At 38.5% G+C, this 26,437-nt stretch overlaps 4 protein-coding genes across 6 annotated transcripts; 3 read left to right on the forward strand and 1 right to left on the reverse strand.

Moving 5' to 3' along the window:
* Positions 1–1,319: 1,319 nt before the first annotated feature.
* malsu1 (mitochondrial assembly of ribosomal large subunit 1) lies at positions 1,320–4,409 on the forward strand. The gene is made up of 4 exons (XM_086312007.1): positions 1,320–1,737; positions 2,917–3,092; positions 3,174–3,255; positions 3,347–4,409. The coding sequence occupies exons 1-4, from the start codon at positions 1,401–1,403 to the stop codon at positions 3,499–3,501; spliced, it is 750 nt and encodes a 249-aa protein (XP_086168133.1). The 5' UTR covers positions 1,320–1,400; the 3' UTR covers positions 3,502–4,409.
* A 79-nt stretch (positions 4,410–4,488) lies between these two features.
* Positions 4,489–9,684, forward strand: LOC147319403 (peptide YY-like). 2 transcript variants are annotated; one of them, XM_086312009.1, is made up of 4 exons: positions 4,489–4,621; positions 8,228–8,410; positions 8,501–8,590; positions 8,783–9,684. In XM_086312009.1, exons 2-4 carry the CDS (start codon positions 8,247–8,249, stop codon positions 8,805–8,807), a joined length of 279 nt encoding a protein of 92 aa, XP_086168135.1. In that variant the 5' UTR covers positions 4,489–4,621; positions 8,228–8,246; the 3' UTR covers positions 8,808–9,684. The 2 variants fall into 2 exon arrangements, with proteins under 2 accessions (XP_086168135.1, XP_086168134.1); XM_086312008.1 differs by lacking the exon at positions 4,489–4,621 and adding an exon at positions 7,972–8,009.
* Positions 9,685–10,123: 439 nt separating this feature from the next.
* On the forward strand, positions 10,124–19,281 carry pals2a (protein associated with LIN7 2, MAGUK p55 family member a). Of its 2 annotated transcripts, XM_086312006.1 has the most exons (13): positions 10,124–10,174; positions 11,378–11,462; positions 12,840–12,958; positions 14,686–14,838; positions 15,233–15,382; positions 15,596–15,823; positions 16,547–16,678; positions 17,011–17,113; positions 17,222–17,293; positions 17,388–17,549; positions 17,654–17,856; positions 17,938–18,066; positions 18,184–19,281. In XM_086312006.1, the coding sequence occupies exons 3-13, from the start codon at positions 12,842–12,844 to the stop codon at positions 18,358–18,360; spliced, it is 1,626 nt and encodes a 541-aa protein (XP_086168132.1). In that variant the 5' UTR covers positions 10,124–10,174; positions 11,378–11,462; positions 12,840–12,841; the 3' UTR covers positions 18,361–19,281. The 2 variants fall into 2 exon arrangements, with proteins under 2 accessions (XP_086168132.1, XP_086168130.1); XM_086312004.1 differs by lacking the exons at positions 10,124–10,174; positions 11,378–11,462 and adding an exon at positions 11,978–12,101.
* Positions 19,282–19,988: 707 nt separating this feature from the next.
* On the reverse strand, positions 19,989–25,937 carry gsdmeb (gasdermin Eb). The gene is made up of 10 exons (XM_086312010.1): positions 25,805–25,937; positions 25,282–25,503; positions 24,982–25,174; positions 24,567–24,741; positions 23,318–23,438; positions 23,016–23,141; positions 21,146–21,273; positions 20,845–21,028; positions 20,630–20,703; positions 19,989–20,511 (listed from the first exon to the last, which is right to left on the reverse strand). Exons 2-10 carry the CDS (start codon positions 25,484–25,486, stop codon positions 20,287–20,289), a joined length of 1,431 nt encoding a protein of 476 aa, XP_086168136.1. The 5' UTR covers positions 25,487–25,503; positions 25,805–25,937; the 3' UTR covers positions 19,989–20,286.
* Positions 25,938–26,437: the final 500 nt, after the last annotated feature.

Below are 26,437 nucleotides of genomic sequence, written 5' to 3' on the forward strand. Positions count from 1 at the left end.
TTAGAGTTTGCCAAACGATGTCTAAAAAAAAAGCCTTTACAGTTCTGGAACAACATCCTGTGGACAGATGAGACCAAGATCAACTTGTACCAGAGTGATGGGAAGAGAAGAGTATGGAGAAGGAAAGGAACTGCTCATGATCCTAAGCACCTTATCAGTGAAGCATGGTGGTGGAAGTGTCATGCGTAGGCATGTATGCCTGCCAGTGGAACTGGTTCTCTTGTGTTTATTGGTGATGTGACTGCTGACAAAAGCTGCACGATGAATTCTGAAGTCACTGGACAGCACTTCACAGTGCAGATGGACAATGACCCAAAGCATACTGCAAAAGCAACCAAAGAGTTTTTGAAGGGAAAGAAGTGGACTTTTTTTTTGCAATAGCTAAGTCAATCACCTGACCTGAATCTGATTGAGCATGTCTTTCACTTGCTGAAGATGAAACTGAAGGGAAAATGCCCCAAGAACAAGCAGGAACTGAAGACTGTTGCAGTAGAGGCCTGGCAGAGCATCGCCAGGGATGAAACCCAGCGTCTAGTGATGTCTGTGTTCCAGACTTCAGGCTGTGATTGACTGCAAAGGATTTGCAACCAAGTATTAAAAAGTGAAAGTTTGATTTATGGTTCTTATTCTATCCCATTACTTTTGGTCCCTTAACAAGTGGGAGGCACATATGGAAACTGTTGTAATTCCTACACTGTTCACCTGATTTGGATGTAAATAGCCTCAAATAAAAGCTGACAGCCTGCAGTTAAAGCACATCTTGTTTGTTTCATTTGGAAACTTGAGCATATCCAAGTGTTGGAGTCACTCCATTGGCTCCAGTTCAATACAGAATTACCTTTAAAATCCCTCTTATAGTTTATATTGCGGTCGGGTCATCAGATGTAGATCTTGTAACTAGTCCCAGAATTAGATCCAAGTGTGCTGAAAGTGCTTTCAATTACAGTAGTCCCATTCTTTGGAACAAGCTACCTGCTGACCTGAGGTCAAGTACATAAAAAAACAAAACAAACAAAAAAAAAAAATCCCAGACTCAATCGTGCTCTCACAGGCCTTCACTTAACACCTGTGTGTGCATGTGCAAATTAATTACATCATTAAAATGTAATTTCCAAACATGTTTCACATGTTTAAAGTGGGTTCATCAGTCAAGTCAAAGTAAATCACAGGGCAATGGACTAACCTTACATGTGGAAATCAGAGTACAAAGAAAATCCACAGCCTGAAGTTTCGGTAGCTTTCGCTACCGATAGGGGGAGCTCTATATTTCCCCCCCCACAATCACGACCTTAAAGCCAACAAAAATGCATTAAAAGCCAATCAAAACCGAGGACATGAAACACTTCCTGTTTTTAGCGCTGTAAACTCGTGGATAGCTGTTTCCGTAATACTGTAATGTTATGCAGGTGAAGACCATGAATTTACTCTGTCACTCGCGGAAAGTGCTGTCCTCGGTGTTGAGAAGTAGTGTTTTACTAAAGCCAACAGAGGCTTTTGGAAGCATTTGTTCAATCTCCAAAGCTCGGTGCATTAGCCTGTCTGTGCCTCAACATTTTACAGCAAATCTGACCTCATGTCAACACTCGCATCACACAGCGTCCTTCACCGGGCACTTTGACATAAAAAGATGTTATTCGGAAAGCGAAGAGAGCCGAAATTCAGAGAGTAATGGCGTGATTGAAGATGATTCACATGAACTGGACGATAATAGCAGAGAAAATAGCTCCTTAAGTCGCAGTAAGTACTGAGAGCGTGATAGAGGTTTCAAGAGCAGTCGCTTACTTGCTTTATCATGTGTAATATAATTGAATTTCTTGACGTTTCACGGTTACGCGACATTTGGTCTTGAAAGTGTGATACCTGAAAAGTTTTTATGGTGCATCTTCAGGTTGTGAGGTGGAAGCACAAAAACAAAGTCCTGCTTCTTATTTCTGACAAAACTGCCAATATGACGGCAGATGCCTAAATTCTTGCTTAATATGCTTATTATTTGTGCCAGTAATTAATTGGCAGGTAATAGTAAACACTGGGATTTTATGAAGGATGAAAGAATGTAAATATCTACTACTTACAGATAAAACAAAGGAAAATAGACAGTTGGGATACTTAAAAAGATGATTCATACGGTTTAGATGGTTCACATCAAGTGTGTGCAGTTTCATTAAAAACAATTAAACTCTAATAAAAATATTAAATATTTTTAAATCTGACATGATTGCGCATTAAATATAAAACTTTTTGTCATTTATGCTGTTGTTTTTCATTTAAGCCAAATAAGCATCAGATGTGTGTCATTTACTGTTATGGACACTACAGCATGCAACAGGCTGCACAAAACTGCAGCCTGTTGATCATGTCCACAGGATATGCAGAATTTATAAATAAAAAAGTAATGTAATGTTTATATTTGCTGATGTATTACTCAGGTTGTGTAATGTTACAGACACTGCAGAATTTGTCTGGCAAAGTCCACACCTTCACATATTGACAAGAGGAAGTAATGAAGAAAAATAATTAGTCACAGAAGTATAGAATTACACATGTAACACTTAAAAAAATTGGTATTAAAGGACATGCAAATGTGCTAGATCATAATTTGGAGGGTATTTGCATTTGTATATCAAATAAACAACCTTTGATTATATCTCATTTCTTTTTATTCAATGATTTCAATCAACACCTGTGTAAACGTCCTCACCAGGACCAACTCTGTATAAAATTACTAGAAAATACTTCTTAGTTACATGGATGAATGCAGTTTTGTCATTTCATTGTGGGTGACTCATGTTCAAAGTACCAGTATGTTTCTGTAAAATGTCTTTTTCCAAACTGCCTTGCAGTGACTCAAAGAAAGTAGGACCCCTGTGCTGCTTACATGCTCGTACTGCTTTACCATTTTCTTTTCTTTTTGTCAAGGAACCTTGGAGACTTTCAGTCTTGATGTGCTGGTGTCTCTTCTGCGTCAGGAAAATGCAGTAGACCTCTGTGTGATTAAAGTACCAGAGCAAATCAAATACGCTGAGTACTTCATTGTCGTCAGCGGTGTGTCACCAAGGCACTTGCGCGCAATGGCACTTTATGCCATTAAAGTGGTAACTTACCTCTGTTTATTCTTTGTTACATGCTAAATATATTTGTTCTTTAAACTCATACAAAGGGTGCTTTTACTTCAGTACAAGTTTCTGAAGAAAGATGAAGATCCAAATGTCAAGATTGAAGGGAAAGATGCAGAAGATTGGATGTGTATTGACTTTGGTATGTATATCCTTATTATTTGTTTAACAATTCCTATCCACTAAATTAACCATCTATAAAAGTTACAAGTATTTGTTTTTCTGTGTCTCAGGTAATATGGTTGTTCATTTCATGCTGCCAGAGACTAGAGAAGTGTATGAACTCGAAAAACTTTGGACTCTCCGCAGCTACGATGAGCAGCTGAAGAGTATCCCAACTGAAACACTCCCAGAGGATTTCATATTTGATGTTGAAGTTACAAAGTGAAAACATCTAAGGCTGAATAATAAGATGTGCCCAGACTGAACTACTTTGAGTTTTGGATACATTCTTTACAGTCAAAACCAAATCTGTTGGATTTCCAAAAGTACTTTAAGTGACAGAAATGCTGAAGCCCAACTTACCAGTATATACTGATCTCAGATATATTAACTGTACTATCTACATTATATCTCATCTAATGAGCATAATATCCCATGGCAAGACATCCATCTGTCTGCAGTTCACAAGAATTGTTACTCCATCTACTACTGGGCAGGTTTTAATAAAACTTGCACACAATGAAAATATACTCCAAATTGTTCTCAAGGTTGCATTTTGCCAGATGAGCTACTATCTGAAGTCTTTAATGGAACATAAAGAAAAAAAAAATACATGCTTTTGGCTATTTAGAAATTGTGGCATCACATAACTTGTCCAACGAAGTATGGACAATAGAAAGTACGATGCTATAACATCAAATATGCAGAAACAACAAATTGTGTAGACTTATGCACGGTGCCTTACACTTTGTTATGACATACACACCACTCGGACATAGGCTCTTGCAAATTTGCAGATATAGAAAGCATGTTACTGAGCCATCACATCATTTTTCTGCAGGGGTCATCCCAGCATTTACAATGATAGTGATTTATCTGTGATAGGCTAATGTATACTTGTATACTGGTCAGCCTTCAGTATTTTTCTTTAGATAAATAATCCAGAAACCCAACACCTTTTGTGTTTAAAATTGACAACCTCTAATGATTCTGTTAATTTTTCGTACTGTTTGACATCACTGGTACGGTGATATGGTGTTTGTAAAATGCTAAAATGACTCATGAGTTTGCAGATAAAATGTATGTTTTATCCTGTTTAGATTGTTGAAGTAAATTATTTTTTCTTACATTTCAGACGTGTTGATTGATGATTAATATGGTGTCGAGGTGAGGACAAAGAAGAGGCAGACGTTGCTGTCGAGCAGACGAAATGCATAGGTTCAGTGTTGATTCAGTCTCCCCAGGTGTGAATATACTTATTCACAAGCACCTGCAACTGTGTCTGAAGAGCAAGAGCCTTTTAATATTTAAACCTGACAGCAGCAAAGCAGTATTCACATTTGCAGGTATAATTTAAAAAATAGTCTGTATTTAAAATATATTCAAGTCTCAGAAACACATTTTCTGCAAAATTCAAGCAAGAATAAATAAATAAGAGAAAGAAGAATATAGAGTCACTAAAACAAGTCATTTAAGATGATGTTTTCAGCCAAATCCATCTGAGTGCTTTGTTTCGGAAAAAAATTGTTGCCCAGGCCATTATTCGTTACACGCATTCACTCAGCACTTACAAGATAATAAGACAATAAAAGACTCAAAAGTAAGTGTATCCAACACCTAGGTTGATTAGGACATGGACAGATTAAGAGTTTCTGTCTTTTTTCATGGTTTCTGACATCAATATCACATTAAAAAACAGACTGATAAATAGATTTTTGGACCTTTTTGACATTTAAAGAATACGGAGCCTGAGGGTAGAAACTAAGCCAAAACATACACAAACACTGATACAACTCGCACTATATCCCCATAACTTTCTTGCATGCAAGCATTACGCTTCATTGACTTATTGTCAGGACATTAGCTAAATGTGAAAATGTAATGAGGCAGGAGATGCCTGCACAGAGCCGACTGGACCTGGTGTTTGAATGCTTTTAACTTGTGGTCGTGCTGCTTGCACATGAATGGAAAATGAAGAATGAGTCAGACTAATGTTTAAAAACAGATGGGGAAGCAGTGAATTTGGACATCTTCATGCAACATAGTCTCTGGTTTCCAGTACACTCCCAATATAAACCCACTGAGATGAAAGTTAGACTTTGTTGATCACACTTACTTATTCAGTAGTTTAAATTAAAAAATAAGACTATCAAGTAATTATTTTTAATATTATTTGTCTTTATTGTAATATAGTAATTTATTTTTTTAAACTAGCTTATTTCTATTTTTTTTTTTTTTTTAAAGGCTCTGGGGGAAAATTGCAGTTTGAAAAATCTTTTTTTGTTCCACTCAAATTTTGAGCGGATAATGTTCTCATTATCTATACAGCTGTTTCACCCACTGTTTTCTCCCCATTAGGGACCAGGTGCTACGATGGAGGAGATTATGAAGAAAGGGAGGTTAATTAGTAAATAGTAGCAGAGTTTATGTCTTGCATGACTCATTGCTATACAAAGCTCACAGTCGGCTTACTTTCACATACATTACCTAAGTGCATATGCAATTAAATTCTATCATGGTCTTTGTGTAGCATTAGGTTTCTGTATAAAGAAAGGAGTATATTATTTAGTAGGTGGTCATTACTATCCAGTGCAACTGGCTAAAATAAATAATTTATCTTCCAGAATTCCTACTGAAAGTTTTAGCTTTAATCCTCAACTAGAAGTCCATCTGGGTGTCAGGCTTTTGATATTTTAGTACGAGTAAATGTATGTATTTAGGCCTTCTGATAGTCCTGCAGGTGGGCTCTCTCTTTGTAGATAACGTTTGTGAGGAGCATTACAAGAGAGCACATCAATTTTATCAGAAATGGCACTTGAAGGACTCTGTGCTTTATCCACCTGGCCCTCATTTGTCATCACAATACCTGATGTCACAAACTATTTAAATCAGTCCGTAAAGGGTGTTCAGCATCAAGTGCAAATGTGCTTGCAAAGATTCTGGGAGTATTTGTAAAAAGTAAATAAATAGTTTTGAGCTTCTTGTACCCCAACGCCTGTGTCCGGTGATGACAATGAAGTACATGATTGATGCCTGGTTGGCAGCTCCTGCCACAGCAGTCAGTTGGTGTCTGCTCCAAGCATGCCAAGTTTGACTGATCTGATCAGCATAGTGTTGTTTTGGAGCATTTTTCCTGACAGATTCATACTAACAGTGAACCTGATCACTTGGCAGTGATACTCAGTGCCATGAAAATCGCAGTATTAACATGTAAATGCTTTCTATGAATAACAATGTCATTTTCTTTTACAGCATCTGAATATTTTGCCTGTAATATGAGCCAGAAAAAGTTTTTTGTTTGTGTTTAGCCGACGTTACCAGCAAGGACTTGTGCTGTTGCTTTGGAGTGCAGCGCTCATATGACTGCCACAGAACAGCAACGATTTACTGCCAAGTTTTTGTTGAGTGCCCTTCTAAGAAAATAGTTGCCATTAAAGTTGTCTTATCATTTTGGGGCTGAAAGCTTTTTGTGCCCTCTATCAACTGAAATTGAAAGTTTAAGGAGTTTTTTGTGATTTCCTGCCCTTTCTTGTATGATTTCGAGTAATTTAGAGCTATGCTTGCTCGTTTGGCCGAAATTGCTGCAGTTATTGTCTTAAGACAACTGCCTGTATTCAGTAGTGTTTAATTTGGACTTAAAGATGAGATACATGAAGCAGTTTTAAAAGGCCATAAAATCAAAGGATTTAACATATACTAATGAGTTTTGAACTTTTGGTTCATTACTGCTAACCGTTTAAAGGCTTTGACTAGGCTGCTCTTGTATAATTTGCACACAATACACAATTGTGTGATAGCAAGGAGCACGAATGCCTGTTCTTTTATTTCCAGCAGCTTTTCCTATTTTTGAGATGGTTAATGCACAATTTCATGAGTTAATTTTGTTTCCTGATGAGCCACAAGTTCTTTTGAGCTGCATCAGTCAAGGCATCCGGCATTTCAAAAACAATAATAAAATAAAAAAGTCAAATCAAACATGTGGAGCTTCCTGCTGTATCAGCCCCTTGTGATTAAGGTAGTAGTTAAAAGTAGCTTTTGATGTAGACCCCCTTTGCATTTCTCTATGAAGTGAAACATAATTTTTCCAAATACTAGGGCATCCTTTCATTTTTCAGCTTAATGTGAAAACCATGGCCATCTTAAGTTACACATCATCAGTTTTATTAAAACATACCATGCTGCTTTTGGTCTTAAGTAGATTTTCTACATTAATAAAACTTTTAGCTTTCATCTCCACTCATCAGTACTTTTCCATGATAACTTCAAAATCTTTTTGTGAACCAAAGAAAAGTTTGCTGTAATCAGGTGTACTCTTATTGCTTATTTAGACCTCCTTATTTTTTTTTAAACATAGAAAACAAAGCCATTAGGGTAAACAAAAATGATGCAGACCTTTTGGGTTGTTCCAAATGAATTGGTCCTATTGTAGAACACAAATTTCTGTAGCATGTTAGTGATGTACTTAATTTACATTTATAAAAAAACAAAGGTTATGAGTTTTTTTTTCTGAAATAATGCCATTTTTTGTTTCACTGCTTTGCTACTTTGAGCTTAAATAATGCAACCATAGATATTTCTCAGGAGTAGCCTAAAAGAACAGAATTACCCCCCCCACACACACACACACACACACCCCTCCCCACATGGCACAAGCTGTATAAAACATGGGCAGTGTAGGGAATCAGACAGACGTGCCTTGAACAGCGGGAAAAGCAACTACAGCAGAACTAAAGTGTAAGCAAAATCTTTATTTGTAACAATTTGATGGAGAGGCTTGCTTTTTAAATTTAAAGTCAGCATGTCTTTACAGATTTGACTGCCTTTATGTTTCATGAACATGAACATGGTCACTCTATTGCAGAGCTCTTTTTCTGATTTTGCCGTGAGTTGCTGGATTTGTGTTTTTGTTTTTTATTACTCTGTATTTTCACTTAATTTTCCCTGTGATCTAGGACGTGTTCCAACGCTGTGATGTCGCTGAGTATTCTGGCTCTCTGCCTGCTGGTTTGTATTCACTCTGGCATAAATGCATACCCAGCCAAACCTGCCAATCCACGGCAAGGCGCGCCACCTGAGGAGCTTGCCAAATATTATTCTGCACTAAGACACTACATCAACCTCATAACAAGACAGAGGTTAGTTATCTACTTCTATATTATTGAGTCCATCTTGACCCTATATGGAAAAAAATATTGTTTAATTGCTGATATCTTCTTTATGCACAGGTATGGGAAACGAGACAGTCCTGATACTGTATTTTCTGATGTGCTAGTGAGGGAGAGCACAGAAAGTGTTCCAGGATCCAGCTATATCAGGTAGATTTATTTACCCCATTATCTCTCTGTTAAACTACCATATATATATATATATTCTTGTATATTATATATTCTTCATTGGACTGAATATTACTTGAGTCTGATTAGGAAGAGGGATACCTTATGCAGATATTTTAATGTGTTTTCTAGAGACTCAATTTCTAATTATTATGTTTTAATGTGTTTCTGTAGGTATGATGGGCTGCCATGCTGCTAGAGCTGTTACATCCAGGTTGACTTTACCATAACGCTGCCACTATGATGTCTTTTACTCCCATGAATTGAACTTGTGTTGCATGGAATAAACGCTGTGTGTAAAGAAACTACTTTAAACTGTTTGTGTTATTGCCACTGCTGCACTGTGACATGTTGCTAGATAGTACAAGTGTGTCTTACGTGGTGAACAGTGTTTTCTGTGTCATTCACTGATGGAGTAACAGTGCACTCTGATGGTGAGCTGACATCTAAGCATTTTGAGGTTTTTCTTAAGTGGGGCAAATAGCTTTTAAAACATGTCTGCTGCAAGAGTCCTATTTAGGGGAAATGTGAAATAGAAATTAGTAATGTGAGTACATCAAAGTGTTTTTCTCAGCTTTACTTTTACCTCTTTTATCAAGCCTACTGAGATTTGCCTCCACCCTAACTCACAACAGATTAACACTTTAATCTCATCAAGTGACCTGGATACATAAAAGCAAATCATGCAATGCTATGGTAGTCTCTATGTGCCTTGAGAGAAAATGTCACTTTTTTATGAATGTCGGTTGTGCAGATGAGGTTATTTGTTGCCAGACATGGCAACAATTATTACAGGACTCAAAGATGGCAGTGAGGCTTACAGTATCTCTTGGGGTAAGCGTATCCTTCCAGTTTAGTTCTTAGCTGTGCTGTTTGCTATGCAATATGAGCTGTCATCATTGTGCATGCTTTTCTGGAGTCAGCAGAGAAACTAATCTGTATATAAGGTTAGACATTCAGTCGACTTGTTTTTAAAGACTACACACACACTCGCTTACTCACAGTAGATCAGGAATCAATACACGAAATAGATAAAGGATGAGACCTATAAACCAATTCAGTAATGGATAATTGACTCAATATTCATCCCTATTCATAAAAACCATGAAAAGGCACAATAGGTGGTCAAAAGGCAACTGTATATTTTAATTTACAGTACTCGCATATTTAATTCAACAAAGTACTGTTGTTAAAATACATTTAGTCAAAAACAAAACAAAAAGTACATTAACGGGGTCATAAAAATCTGAAGAGGGCAACAACTTTGCTACAGCTTACTTTCATACATAAACATTTACTCTACTTAATATTTCTACCGTTATTTATTTTAGTGTAACAGAAAGTTATATGAGAAGACTGCGGGTTTTCGCTGCACTAGATATAACTTGAACGGCACTGGATGACATTAGCAGTGCGTGAGTGGACTGGGAACTGAGAGCAGGGGCGCATGCAGGCACGCACTCTGAAAACGCAGTAACAACTTATTCGTGCGCGAATGATCGGCGAATTATAAAACTCCGGAATAAAGAAAAGAATGAAAGCTTGACTGGAAACTGATTTAACTGGGTAAAGTATATTTCATTCATTCATTTGTTTATGTGAGGCTATGTAACGGTACGGGACCTAGTAGTTTCTCGGATTTCACTGTGCCACTGGCTAATGTTAAGTAGCTACTATGAGCCACATATTACTATTAGCTACTACAAAGCTAACTTTAGCTGATTTTACTTCTCTGCTGCAAGGGCCGATACTAACTGAGCGTTAACTACCGAAGCTAGCCTGTTTAAATTTTGCTGGCATGTCTGTTATTATGTATTATTAGTATTATTTGTCGGCCAAAAATAAAACTTAGAGCGCACGCCACTCGTAGTTGCTAGTTAGCGCTGCTAATTCGCCCGCATATGAGATCCAAACGGACACGGCACGAGCTCTGGTGTTAATGACAAGACGCCCTGAGAGTAGAGACCTACGGTTTAGTTTATTTCAACCAGCAACTGGTCGTTGTAATTAACGCCAAAATTAGTATTCACGGCTTCTACTTACCATTTCAGCTAAGCTACCTGACGTTGAAGTGGTTACACGTGCCCAGTGCGTGTGTAGCTTGACATCAGTTAATTTAACCGCTGCAGAGAACACATTTATAAGTCACTCGTCCTGCCTGAGGTTTGGTGACAATTTCAGCTTCTTCTAAGAAGTGCTGCAGGAGTTTAAAGAAAGAAGAGAGAACACTCTTATGAGAACAGCTGTGATGTGCATAGGTTTTATTTTCCTTGAAGTAATGTTTAAACATTTACCTTATTCAAATGCTAAGGATACGGACCAACGAAATGCTGTCTGCCCTACGTAGAATATATTGTGTATAATGCAAACGAAACAACTGAAAAATGTAATTGAGAAGTAAAACAGAATATTTAACTAATGTAAATATAATATACCAAAATCACGCGTCCCATACAAATTATAACTGTTTTACTACATGATTTATTTTTTGATTACTTTAAATCGGATAAAATGTAGGTCCATAATTTGACTCCTTTAAGCTTTAAAATAAAATTCCTCTTTAAATAGACAGTGGTCATGTGATCATCTTGGCCAATCACAATGACTGCATTACAATAACATTGAATGGGCAGGAGAAGTGTGGACAATAAAGGGACCCTAAGGGTAGGGAGTTGCGTATTTATCATGATTTGCTTTTATTGATAGTTATAATGGTGTTAAAACGGTCTTGCTCAATTTCTGATTATTCTCCCTCCATTCTCTCATTAGTCCAGAGGTACCAGATGAGTGTTTTTTAGAAAACGTGGGGCTCGGTGTTGGCCTGCTGCACTGATGATCTGAAATCAGTAACTAGGTGAGTTGTTGCCATGTTTTTTTGGTATTTGTTTTAGGTCAGCATGGTTGTTTTGCTGCTTTTGTTGATAGTGCATAGCTAGAATACAGTGTTTCATTTATGTTTATACAGTTCACAATCTGTAGTCAAACAAGGCTTCCTGAGTCGACTGTCTTACTGTGTATTGAGGGAGTTCGAGAGTTTTTTTTCCTCACTCTGTTTGGAGACCGTGTTTGCACAGAAAATCCCCAGGGCCCTCTCTGTGTGTGGCTGGCACAACCTTTAGCCAGAAGGATGGAAGACTCATCCTTTGTCATTCAATCACCCTCTTTGTCATCTGCTTAATTCATGAGTGCCCTTTGTGCTAACATGCATAAAACACAAAGACCAACAAATGCTTTCTTTTCTAATTGCTCTCCGTTCTGCATCTGTTTATCACTCATACAGCAGTAAATGCAGGCTTGATTCTAATCATTGAAAAAGGCTTGTTTAGTGTGATACTGTACTGACTCGAGTGGGTTTCCTACATCCTGCAGCTCTCCAGTTGCTCTGGTTTCTGTAAACAGCAATTGGGTGGCTTTTGACCGTGTTTAGGGAGTTTCACCATCCTGAGCTGTGGAATAATAAACATGACTGTGGCCAACGCAAAGTCTGGCTCAGGTAAGCTGTAAGAGACAAAGTCCCCGACTAGCCTTTTGCACAGGAATTGCAGCAGTGTTGTTTACCATATTTGCCATTTAATTACCATTTGAATGGTACTGTGCCCACTTCTCAGAGATAGTTGTGGGGGTGCCTTTGGCCGCCTGTCAACAATTCCATTTGTTCTTTTTTATGGACAAAAATGTAGAAAAAACTATGTTTAATACATGGTTCTCTTGATAAAAACGTTTCAGGCTCATCTGTTCAGATTACATTTTAATTCAGTGTTGTACTCCTCATATAAACAAAAGAGAAAAAAATGACAAGTGTTTTTATTGCTACGTCTTTCTTGGTGACAAGCAAGATGTTGCATTAATTTTGTTGCTAGAAGTAAAATAATAATAATAATTTGACCTGTGTCACTAGTCACTACGAGACAAAGCTATTAGTGAAACAATTCCTTGGTGACCGTGCGTCCTTGTTGCTGTTGCAATGGAAATGAGCAATGTTCTTTGAATTGGCCCATTGATTCGCTCCCCACTTGTTGTTCTTGCCTTGTCCATTCGTAGTATACTGAAATAGTTTTCCACTGGCTCTGAATTTTAATTATATTTATTACTGCTGGTCACGAGGTTGGTTTTTCACTAGTATTTCTGCCTCTGTTTTTACATAGCAGTTCATTTTAGAGCTTAAAAGAAGTAAAGAGAGCAGTTGGCAAATGGTTAGCTAAATCATTTAAGTTTATCTGTTCTTCTACAGCCATGCAACAGGTGCTGGAGAACCTGAGAGACATGCCATCAGGCACAGGAGCCAAAGATATTGACCTCATCTTCCTCAGAGGGATCATGGAGAGCCCCATCGTCCGTTCCCTTGCTAAGGTATGTTGTGCACTCGCTGAAACCACTTCTGTTTGCTTGTTCTCCACTTCCTACAAACACATGCACAGATACATCTCACCATAATTTCATCAGGTCGATTTTTCTGTTAGCTATAAGTGAAGTAGATTAGAAGTCTGTGTAGGACAGAGGAAGTGAATTGTAGCTGGTGTTTTCTCATGTGTGGGGCGATCGTGGCTCAAGAGTTGGGAGTTCGCCTTGTAATCGGAAGGTTGCCGGTTCGAGCCCCGGCTTGGACAGTCTTGGTCGTTGTGTCCTTGGGCAAGACACTTCACCCGTTGCCTACTGGTGGTGGTCAGAGGGCCCGGTGGCGCCAGTGTCCGGCAGCCTCGCCTCTGTCAGTGCGCCCCAGGGTGGCTGTGGCTACATTGTAGCTTGCCATCACCAGTGTGTGAATGTGTGTGTGAATGGGTGGATGACAGGTTGTGTAAAGCGCTTTGGGGTCCTTAGGGACTAGAAAAGCGCTATACAAATACAGGCCATTTACCATTTACCATGTGTGGAGACGGGAGAAATGGGGAATTCATGCTTTATGTGCAAGAGTTGTAATCACATGAACTGATTACTTGTTGTGTGTCTTTTTCTTGTGTCCACATTTAAGTTAGTTACCAGAAATCTAGCTACTGCAATCTAATACCCTTCCTGTCATCGGAAGAGTAAAACACAAAGGTCTACTCTCTGCAGGGCTGTATAGCACAGCTTTTTTGTATTTTTATTTTTATTTAATCACCACAAATTTAAGTTCATGTTGAAGCTTAAGTAAAAACAGAAAACCTCTTAAAATTAGATCAATCAATTTGACACACAAATAAAGAGGCTTACAGCATGAAGAACAAATGGCTTACATAACATTCTGAAAAAAATATCTCCAGTGCAGATTGAGGTCATCAGGTTTAACTACCATAACTATAAATAGACAGCTTTTTATAGAAAACCGTCCACAAAGAGAAACTCTTGTCCTTATTTTGTAACAAGAGTTTGTAGCTTTAAAAAAACAAAATACACTATTTTACACAGATGGCCCATCAATCATATTAAATGGATTTGAATCCCTTGTTACTTTATATTCTGCTCTTAATTTTCCTTCATTCTTCTGCATATCACAGTGATAGTTTAACAGAAACAAAGCCCGCTTGTTCTTGGTGTAGGTGGTAAAGTAATTCACTGTGATATATATATATATTTTTTGTTATTGAGTTGTTTAAAATGTTTGGATATATTAAAATTCAATAAAAATATCAGCAAGTGGGTTTTTATGAATGCCTGCTGTTGTAGCCAGTGCAATTATGGATTAAATTATGGAATTATGACAATTATGGAAGTGTTTTTGTTAGTAAGATGGTATTAAGAAGTCATTCAGAACTCTGGCTGAGGAACATAATGGCATAGTCCATTCTTAACAACTTGCAAGCCCCCATGCTTCCACATGTGCAAAATATAGTCCAAATTCCTAAAATCACAACCTTCACGCCACAGTTTTCAAACTTTATAAATCCACTCAGTGGAACAAACAGGTCCACTGAGTGGATCTAAAGTGTAATCTGGCTGCTTGGCAGAAATATAGAAAAAACATCAAGTGGTAATTGCAGCTTTGGGAATGTTATTATGCTATAAAATCACAGTTTGTAAGGCTAACCAAATTTACCTCATGCTTGATACAAACATTGACTTGCTGTGTACACTCTTTTGGTGGACATGTCTGTGTTTAGGCACATGAGCGTCTGGAGGAAGTTGCGTTACAAGCCGTGCGGGATGATAATGTTCAGCTTGTCACTGAGATCTTGGATGCCCTTAACAATCTCACAGATAAGGATGCTGCCGCTGCTGAGCTTGTCAAAATCCTGCAGGAGCCACACTTCAAGGTACCTTAAGTCTTATTCAGTGGCGGGGTGGGGCTTTTTACTGGAGTGGAAATGGAAGCCAGAGCTGCTTCTCCAACCCCTACCTCATTTCTTCTGATTTACCTGTCTGCAAGCTTCACCTAACTGGTCTCGCTTTCTTACTATCAACTAATTTGTTTCGGAGAGTATTGAGAGGATTCCTACGCACTGTTTGAGTAAATCTAATGTTGTTTGTCTTCACTGTCTGTAACTGCTTGGGGATATTTTTCAGTTAGTCTATTGGCAGTGCAGTTTGTCTTCATTTGTTCATAGTAATTCATGTAATGCATGTTGGAGTGTTTTTTCATTTTTCCAAGAAACATATTGTTAAGTCATTTCTTTCTGTGTGTATTTTTCTCTTCTTCTTCTGTCTTAGTGTTTGATAGAAGCTCATGACAAAGTGGCTGCAAAGTGCTATGAAACATCGCAGACTGCAGTTAACAGTAATTCCATGATGACCAGTTCACTGATGCCAGCTGATGCTGTCAGGATGATTGGCATCCAGAAGAAAGCTGGGGAACCACTGGTGAGTTAGCAAGGCATTGGTAAACACTCCTGTTAAGTTGCAAAGAGTTTTACACATGCCCTTTCACTGACTATCTGTTAGGATGCAGTGACTCAGCCTTACATAGTTAATCATCATCTTTTAGAGGAACCTGACCAACGCATGAAACTGGCCTCCTCTATGATTTATGAAGTGCGGATGTACAGTACTTTATTGACTCTTACTCTCTTTCAGGGGGTGACATTCCGCGTGGTGCGAGGAGAGATGGTGATAGCCCGGATCCTGCACGGAAGCTCAATTGACAGGCAAGGCATGCTGCACACAGGGGACATAATCCGAGAGGTGAATGGTCGAGAGGTCGGCAGCGACCCACATGTGCTCCAGGAGCTGCTGAGGGACTGCAGCGGGAGTATTACACTCAAGGTCCTGCCAAGCTACAAAGACACACCAGCACCTCCACAGGTACAGAAAAAGGAGGTTTCATTTTCTGAATTCACCTGGAGGTGATTGATAATCTTAGTTTAGTTTTTCAGTCCTCACGACCAGCCCTGGATGAGCGGATGAAAATGGGTGGATGGATGTTTAATTAATAAGTTGGATGCAAGATGAATTGCTTTTAATGACATTTTTCTTAGTTTTAGAGTTTTTCATATAATATTAAGTTACATTCAGTCATATAAATGCACCTTAATATTTGCTGTTGGTATTTGATTTGATTTGCAATAATATATTCTGAAATTGTGCTCTAATGAATAATATATATTGATTGAGAGCTGAGTGATCTCTGAATACCAGGTTCTTGAAAACTGAGCCCATGGGAATCTATTAATAACACTCCACACACCAAGTAGGACATGCACCACTTTATTCAATGGAGCACACATAGCAGCTGACACTGAGAAGCCTTAGGTAAAATTACATCATAAGGCTATTGGTACTTTGTACTGAGGACGATAAATTATCTACTGTTAGTAAGAGTGAAAATGTTTCTTCCTGTTCACACTTAAGAGTTGTATGTGGTCCAACTCACTCAGGCTTTTGACTTCTGACTGGGAAAGAAGAAGGTTTACTTTCATATTGTATTTCAAAATCAAGAGTCATGAGACATATGTAGTTTTTTTGCAGCTTAATTAAGTGTTGTAATGTCACAGTACAGATTTACACCTCACCTCTGTTAAATTGCAGGTTTATGTGAAGTCACACTTCAACTACAACCCAGCCACAGATAACCTGATCCCTTGTAAAGAGGCGGGTCTGGCCTTCTCCAGAGGAGATGTGATTCATGTAGTCAACAAGGAAGACCCCAATTGGTGGCAGGTGAGTGTGCTCATATTACTGGAAATTTATGGCTGCCACAATATGTAAAACACAAGGATCGCAAAGTAGTTAATACATAATACACTACACACAACCATGAATGTTGGCAACAACGTTGGCCACTTACATAGGTTACATCAAAGACTCACTGCAGAACTCTAAAGCCATTGCTGCTCCCCAATGGCGAAAGTGCTGCTTGGTGCGAGTTCTGAGTCAGTTTGTAAGAATCTACAGCTTTCTAAAAGATTAATAACCATCAAATAGTTTTTTTCTTTCTATATATTTAAATTAAGAGTCTGAAGCATCTCTCAACTACTCTAACCCCTGTATAGGCACGGAAAGTTGTTGGTGGAGCCACTGGCCTCATCCCTAGTCAGGTCTTGGAGGAGAAGAGAAAAGCCTTTGTGAGGAGAGACTGGGACACGTCAGGTACAGGTTAGTATGACTCTTTCCAACCGTACCAGCTGCTCTTGTATAGATTTAATGAAGGTTAGATTTCAGCACCAAAATGCGGAGCACTAATACTTTGTGCATTTGACTCAGGGATGCTCTGTGGGACTCTGACTGGAAAGAAAAAAAAGAAAAAAATGATGTACCTCACTACCAAGAATGCAGGTGTGTATTACCTGCAGTTTTAGGGTTTTCGCACTTAAATATTTACATTTTTTTAAATGGTGACACAGTACTGACTCTGTATCGCCTTCAACAGAGTTTGATCGTTACGAGCTGCAGACCTATGAAGAGGTAGCCAGGATGCCCCCGTTCCAAAGGAAAACGCTGGTTCTGATTGGAGCTCAGGGAGTTGGGAGGCGGAGCCTAAAGAACAGGCTTATTGTCGTGAATCCCCTGAGATATGGAACCACTGTCCCATGTGAGTGCGTGCATGTGTGAGACATAGACCTGAGACCACCGAAATGTTCAGACTTTAGACCCGTCAGGCTGCATGAAATGCCTTTTCTTACCTTCTACATTCAGTTACATCACGCCGTCCCAGAGAAGAGGAGAAAGATGGGCAAAACTACTGTTTCGTTACACGGGAAGAGATGGAGAAGGACATCAAAGAGAGCCGCTATCTGGAGCACGGCGAGTACGATGGCAACCTTTATGGAACCAAGATCGACTCTATCCATGAAGTGGTGGCTGCCGGCCGTACCTGTATCCTAGATGTTAACCCTCAGGTCGGTCAAAGATGCACGCACTCAATATCTGGATCTGCTTTTCCTAAAAGCTTTGGTAGTGACATCACATTTTATGCCCAGGCCCTGAAAGTGTTGAAGACTGCTGAGTTTATGCCGTTTGTGGTATTTATTGCTGCTCCTGAGCTGGACACACTAAGAGCTATGCACAAAGCTGTGGTAGATGCTGGACTTACGACCAAACTACTCACGGTAAGTTTTAAGCCGATGAAACATTCTTAAATACGATGGTGGGATTTTACAGTGGTTGTCACTGTAATGGCTGTGGCTTCCCTTCTATAAATGGGCTTAATCCATTTTCTGTAACAGGAGAATGATTTGAAGAAGACTGTAGACGAGAGCGCCAGGATCCGCCGGGCATACAGCCACTACTTTGACCTGACTATTGTTAATGACAATCTGGACAAAGCCTTTGACAAGCTCCAGGAAGCAGTGGAGCAATTAATCATAGAGCCACAGTGGGTTCCAGTCAGCTGGGTCTACTGATATTTTACCCCCCACTGGAGAGAAGCTGCTGTTGGAGGTGCCAGGCTTAGGATAAAAGGGGATTCAACACTGTGCTGCACACAAAGTAAGTGTTGGACGTCAAGCCTGTGTGAATTTGGTCTCACACAAAGTTGCATCACAGTCACCTTAACCTGAATTGCCAGATTCCTTTCTAGCACACTATGCAATTCACAACACATAGGAAGTGTACTTATTTATTGGCAAGTATTTTTTAAATGATATTTTTTACTCACATGGATTGGAAGAGTACTGGCACTCGTGTCAGATGCTTTTGAAAGCAAACCCAGTTTTTAATGTTACATCTGTATGTAAGATCAGTTAAGTTGTATTTATTCTACATAAAAATGAGGGCTCGCTCATTGAAAAGAATAATACCTCAGTGTTACAGTTTACAGTGCTTATGCGTCCAGTTTCTCATCTCATTCTGTCATTACAGACTTGTCATTCGTGTAGAATAGTGTCATATATATGAGACCTTTTTTCCTCCTGGAGGCAAACATTTAACTCCTCAGCCAAACTTAATGAATGGAAAACGATTTGCCAGTCACTGTATGAAGTTGTACAGGAAGAAAACTAATCCTGTAGTGTTTACCTATGGCTCTTTAACTCAAGCACGAAAGATATTACATTAAATACGCTGACTCCGTGTCAGACGTTTGGATCATGTAAATGTTTCTGAGTATTTGTTGCTGTGTTTGTGTTTTCAAAGAAAGACTTTCCACAGGACTCTCAAACAGGGTACTGCACCTCAGTGAAACATCCCTTTTGATGTGATATGTACTAAAATTTAACAGTTTTAAATAAAATTCATATTTACTTATAAAATTATATTTTACAAGATTTCACATAAGATGTATTTTCAGATGTCAAATAAATAACTGGTGTTTTCTAATGATCCGCTGTGTTTTAGGTGTGTTTCTTTAAGCAAACTTGCCGACAAACATGCTACATTCAGGCATATTAAAAATCAAAAGTGTATGTAGTAGCAAATGACACAAAAAGTTTAAATGTACACAAGCCAGGGTGGTGCAGAATGAGGTTTGTGTTATGAGCGTCAAAGATCCTGAAGATGGAGCTCATTGGAGAATTAATAATTGATCTGAGAGTAAAAATAACCTGAAATGTTACTGCTATAATATTGTCAAAGAATGTGATCAGTCCACGTTTGAGAAACAGTTATTGCTCAGAACAATTGATTTGAATACAATCTTAGTGATGATGACATAATTATATACTGTTAATAAGATGTTAATAATAAAACATGATGGTAGTTTGAGAGACAAAGCATGTTTTTTTTTCCCATGAGAATGCCCAACATAATCAGAACCAGGAGCATAATAGATTTGTCTATAGGGATATTGCTGCAAGCTGTGTGCCTGAGATGACCATATTTAGGTTATCGCTTCTTTTTGCGCACTTAGATGTGAATTAAGTTGTAACGACTATATAATCTCACATTCCAAGGAATATGTTCTGCACAGGGAGGCTTCAACCGGGATACAGACCCGAAACCTCTGCTGGGAAAGGATTGTGCTAAGCACCACACCCATGATAATTTTATAATATGGTTCATAATTTTTTTTATACAATCAGACAACAGCTCAAAATCATTTTTTATTTGAAGGAAACTGCCAAAGTTACAAAAAAATAGATACAATTTTGCATATTTATTCACATAAAAATCAAGTCTGACTATTAATTCATTATTATTATTATTTTTTTAAACACATTGAGTAATCACATATGAGTCCAGATCAAGTATTCAGTATTTTTAGAATGACTTCTTGGTCATGTAGCACCCCTTAAAATATTCTATTAAAATAACAAAAAGAATTATTTACATGTTTCCATTTACCTAATTCCACTGTGACACTTGTTTCTGGTGGCTGTAAAGCAGGTTTCAGTTCAAACACCCTGAGCTAATGAGGCAAGACTTCGAATCACGATACACAGGACCAGAGGATTTCCTGGCTGCTTGTTTATTTCTGCCTTCACCATGTCCCCATTTCTCCGCAGGGACACATTACAGGAGGCAAACAGATGTTCGATCTTTCCATAGATGGCCTCTGTCAGTACAGACGACGCTTCGGCGCTCAGAGGCAACTCTCCATTTTTTGATGCACACTGCACCTGGAACAGGTGTTGAGAGATTCATAAGGGGCAGCTGACTTAATGTGCAATGTTTAATTTACAAAGAAACACCTGCTTAACATGTTGTGCCATTTTATAAAAAAGAGGATTTACTAACCAGTAGCTCCAATATCCCCAACACTGCAGGGCTGCAGCACATTTCCAAGGCAGCAAGACAATCATTTGTCATCTCTGAAAGACAAAACAGACGCATGATGAAGGAACCTGCATTAAGTTTTTAGAACTTGCAGTGTGCATGAAGTGGGTATACTAGGTCTCTAGTATATGAAAAGAAATCCACAAGTAATGACTGTAGAGTACAAATTTTCTCACCATCCAATGCACTGATTAAGAGGTGAAGGGCTGTGTGAAGCGATGTGGATCGGCTTTTTTCAGTTGGTTCCTCTTGACTAGACTGCTCTAAAAGATCCAGAATTGCCTGGAAATTCTGTTTTTGAGACGCTGTTGTTTTAAAGTCAACTGAGGCAGATCCCTTATCCACGCACATCTGCTCTAGCTGAGACAGAGAAGGAGACAGGTCAGACTTTAAACGGAACGGAACTGAATTTCATTATGTCCATTTTCTTTTAGTGAATGTGCAGTGCCAGTGCCCAGACCTCTTCGTTCCTCTTACCACATCCTGAAGTGCACTAATGGTGATCTGGTCCTGCAAAAGTTTTGTAATCTGCTGTAGCAGAGCGGACCTGGTGGATGCCGGAAGAGCTGAAAGCAGCTGGAAATGATCGCTCAGTTGGTCTAGTTCTGAAGACAGAAAAATAAGGACAGTTTGTCATTCACTGTCAAAGATAAAACATTCTCCCGGAGCACGTTAAAAAGGTTAACTGAGATTATGATGATGTAAACCACAACAATATGTAGAAGCTAATAAAACACTGCATGTGTATATACATGCTATTTAAAAAAAAAAAGTCAATACACGCATGCATGCTGTGGCCAGTGAATGCAAAACTATTATCTTGGCTTATTCCAAGCAGGTTAAGTCCTGATTCAAAATTCCACCCAATAAAATCATACAGTCAGTACATAACTTCCATAGCAAACTAAAGAGTAAACTGTACTGTATTGTACCCTTTTAATATAGGTCAAAACTGTGTTTACAAATACGTTTAACACCCTTCTGATAAGATGCAGCAAGGTCTCTTATCTTTGAGACCCTTTGACTTGAATACAGCAGAGGTGTGGTGCTGCTGGAGCGCAACACAGAATAAGCAAATGCCATTTTTTGCCAACGAGCCAAAGAATCTGCATTAACAAAAGTACACCCATGAAAGTGGATAGTTTACTAATAATGTGCTGATTTATATACAAATATGTAGTTGGTTCATTTCAATAACTACATGCCTAGAGCAGCGCAAATTAGTGGCTGAAAAACGAGCACACCCAATGAAGGAGTATGACGGAGTGAGTGATGTCAATGTGTAGAGGAACACAAAACCCTTTATAGTCATATCCTGATTCATACTTGTCTTAATGAAAATATTACTGTGGCCATGAAGCTACAAGTAAAGGTAATATATATTACATATTTTAAGATTCTGGCATTAATCAAAAGGAAACTATATGAAAATAACTGTGTGCGCACTGCTGAGAAAAAACATGCAGAGATTTTTTAATTATGTACCGAGCTTTATGTAGAAATGTGACAAAAACCTGAAACCCAGTTCTCATAACATTTCCCCCTCGTTCCCAATAAATGAACGCTCCAACTATCAAAAATCCTCAAACCAAAGTAAGACATGCTTTTTACAGCATTAAATTTAGAGCTAAACTGTATGCCACAAATCCTTGTGAAGTATAATTGTATGTTTCTCCTTAAATTTTGTGCTATCAAGATGAAACTCCTATAAATATGAATAGGCAACAAGGCTAGCCACCAAAATATCCGCGTTCACACCTTTCAGCTGTAAAACTAACACTGCACCTCTATATTAAATCCCAACGGTAGACTTTTAATACTAATACTACTACTAATAAAAATAATATTATTAAAAATAATAATAACCTGTATTTTTATAGAGCCCTTTTCAAAGAATCTAAGGCCAAAAAAAAATTCAAGGCTCTGTTGCAAAGAGTGGACACAGTTAGTTTTGCAAGTATTTGTAGGAGCGTCCTTTTTAGAACATAAGGAACACTGTAAAAAAACACAGAGCTGTCAGATATATCCATAACTCTGGCGTTATGGGAAAGAATGAAAAGCAGAGAGAGAAGCTATCCACGGAGGAAAGAGCAGAATGCAATATATAAGAACTCGTCATACAGACTAGCCAATCACATGCTCTCATTTTCAGTCTAACATTTGATCTCGGTTGCTCAGTTATAGTGTAATAATGCATGGAAACTTTCCACTGTGGTGACAAAACCTTAGAAACAAATACTAACCTGATGTGCTCTACAGCTCTGGTGTGCAGGACATTTCTCTGCATGCAATCGTGTGTTTTTTTGCTGGAAAAGGTAAGAAATCTGAGGCGAAAACAGTGCTTTACCTTGTTGAAGGCAGCTATTGTCAGATGAATGTGCAGGAGCTCCTGAAATAGACGGCTGGTCTTTCATTCTAGCAGTACCATCAACTTTATCAAAGCCTCCATTGGTGCCTGACAATACACACAGCTCTGTGGAAAATGCACGTGATAGTTCAAGGAGACAGAACATGGATATTTCCAACAATAGCCTAGAACTAATGATGCTGATCCTGCAATTACTAAATATAACTTTGAGTTTATCAGTTCTTGTTAAATTAACATGAAGTAAGACAGTTACTCTACAAATACAATGAAGGACTTCTCACCATATTGTCCATCGTGTTTGATCTTTAGTTCTATAAGGCTATAGGCTATTGGAGTGTTGGTAGGAATCTCCATGGTAATGTCACTGTCATTGCCCAAGCTTGCGTTCTCCTTCAATAAAAACTGAAGAAACAGGAACACCAAATCAGAACAAATGGCAACAAAATTCCTCAGTGAGTGTCACAAATATTAATCTACTTTAAAGAATTATTAAAAGATTCAATATTTTCTTTAAGGTTATAGTGGAATTTAATATAAGATATAGTTTTAACTACAGTACTTTGCAAAGGTCTTGAGTTTTAGGTCCAAGGAGTCACACTTTTTTTGTGATTTTTTTTTTAAAGTGGTCTTAGGCAACAGTTCTCCAGGCTTTCTGAATGTCTTTTGATAGTTTTTCTTTGGACACTGGCTGCTTTTTCACTCATTTTCATTCCAATCCTTATACCTGACCCTTCAGAGGAATTTTATTTATTTATTTACTTTATTTTTTTTAAGCCACTTAACATTTACAACTGAATCCATCTTTAATTTAAAAAAAAGCCTATAATAACTTTGTTACTAACAGCCTGTTAAAGCACATAATCTGTTCCCATTTCTTTGGTTAAATGTAGGAAATATATCAAAGATAACACAATTTGACATACACAGGGTGATACCCAAGAGCTATTAGTGGAAGGCTTGGCACATCTCAGTAAAAATCTAAGGAAACTGGACCAGTGGAGGACAAAAAGGACTGGCCTCCTCAGAGCCCGGACATCAACGTTATTGAAGCAGTGTAGGATCATCCTGGCAGAAAACAGAAAAAAAGGCAGCCAACATCCAAGGAAGAGCCTTGAATGTCAAGTCTGTCTGGAGACCTTGGCACAGTACTGTATGTAGCTAGAACATAAACAATAAATTCCCAGTTTTGATTTCTGGAAATGAAGAGGAAAAACCGAGGATAAATGAAGGACCCGAATTCTGAAGAGGAACCACAATGCAACTGTTTCATGCATAGTGGGCAAGATTTATTCCACTTCTTCTTATTCTCTTCTGCTTTCAAAATGTACACGCAAAGCTGGCACACGCAGATCTGAAACTCATCCGGGTAAAAGCAGCACATGTATTGCTCACCTGGCAACAGGACCTATGAATTTTGTATTGTGAACTTAGCTTATTGACTTAATATAGGAATGTATTAGCAACTTTAAAAACTGACCGAACCCTAAATACCAGCAACTATTAGGTCTGATACGAGGTTTGATATTGTACCTTAGTCATCTTGGGGCCACAGGTGCTCAGATTTCCCCCACACTGTCCTCCCTGCTGCACCTCCTCTATGACTGAACAGGGTTGAGTGGTTACAATACGATCCTTTACAATCCCAAATACCCGTCTTTGCTTCTCCTTTGTCTGCTGGATTAGACAGTGGGACATGTCCAGAACCCTAACACAAGAAAAATGTGGTGAGTTTCACCAGGAACATTCTTGGAAACAAAATTTTATTGTGACTTATCCTACATCATCTTTTCTTGCGTTAATATTCAACCGGGCATCGTGTTTTGTGTGAAACTTTACAGCTGGACAAAGATCACCAATGCGATCTTTAACATGCTGATCGGCAGGTGATGTTTAGAGTGTTTGAAACAACTTTACATGTGACACCAGGTACAGATTGTGAACCAACTTGTCTTTTGAGTCTTGCAGCAACTTCTGCATATCAATCTCCTCTTTCTTCAAGCTTCCAAAAGATGACTGGAGTTTGGATGAGTCTTCACCCTGAAGTTTAATGCTGTATTTGGAAAAATTTGCATCCACAGTTCCCTGAATGTTGTCACTAAATGTCCCACTGTATTTGATGAAGTCTGTCTCAACCACAACTGCAAAAGGTAAATAAATATATTAAAAAAAAAAATCAAATTTCTGTGATCTCGGGAGAGTAAACTGTGACACATGCGGCCATTTTCGTGCTGCTTTTGAGGTTTACCTGGCTTTATGGGTGTGTCTCCTGTTAGTATATCATTGAGATTAAAATCAGTGGGAAGATATTTGGACTTTTGCCAGCACCAGAAACGCCTGCGCTTCACCACCACCGTCAGGAGAGCAATGGTGTCATTCAGGCTGGTCACTGGGATCAGGGACCCGTTATCTTCCACCTCCTCCACAAAGTTTCTGGTAGCCAGAGCAAACATCTTTCGGCTGGATAAAGCTTTGAAAGCGAGAGAAGAGAGGGGAGGCGTTTACTACACAGCTACAGAAGACCTCACCCATGTGAGCTCCTCCTTAGGACTAAACACAAATAAACTTCCTACTTCAGCCACTGTACTCATTTCAAGCAAAAACATAGTAGACACCATACAGCTCTTTACATTTAAAACCTCCAGGCTGCACGACAACAATCAAAGCACCGGTTATTATGGAAACCGAAAGTCCATCGGTACAGCAGTCACTGTAGATAAGACGAAATATGCTAGTTTTTTTTTTTTTAATCTGGCTAATTTTCCACCTACCGCTTCCACGGAGTCTTCGCTTTATTGGTGACCTGCAAGAGAAACTCCCCAGTGGTCAGACTTTTACAGGAGTCAGTTCCTCTGTAGTAGCTCAGCCTGGTTTCCTGCACTCTTTGTTTTGGACAAAAGGCTCCGCCCTCTGCACGGTAGGAGAGGCCGAAACATATATGGCATATATGGCCTTTCTTCCTGTACGCTTACAATCCAGCTTATAATAATAATAATAATAATAATAATAATAATAATAATAATAATGTCTCTTCTATATTTGCTTGTACTGGTAAATTGTCAACTGGATTTATGTAGGGACTATATATATATAAAATAAAGAAATAACCTATTTTACAAGTATCTTAATTACACTGCATTGATGTATCTACTGCTCTGCATTATAATTTATTCAGTCCTATTTGACCAGTGACAATATTTTATAGGGGATTTTTGTAAAAACAGATTATCAGTAGTCCGCTTTCATTTGCATTTGTCGCCACCTAGCGGCTGTTTAAGATAACCCAGCAATCTGATGAGCCCATGTTCGCTAGCGTGGATTAACAAACAAAACAAAGAAAAAGAATACAAACAAACTATACTACAGTGAATTATTAGAGTAAAAAAAAAAAATAGAAAACAAAA

This window comes from Aulonocara sp. 'chitande type north' Nkhata Bay, linkage group LG11, assembly GCF_057382095.1.
Source record: "Aulonocara sp. 'chitande type north' Nkhata Bay isolate Kocher_YH1m ecotype deep benthic linkage group LG11, A_spYH_male_GT1.1, whole genome shotgun sequence".
In the NCBI taxonomy this organism is placed as follows: Eukaryota; Metazoa; Chordata; class Actinopteri; order Cichliformes; family Cichlidae; genus Aulonocara; species Aulonocara sp. 'chitande type north' Nkhata Bay.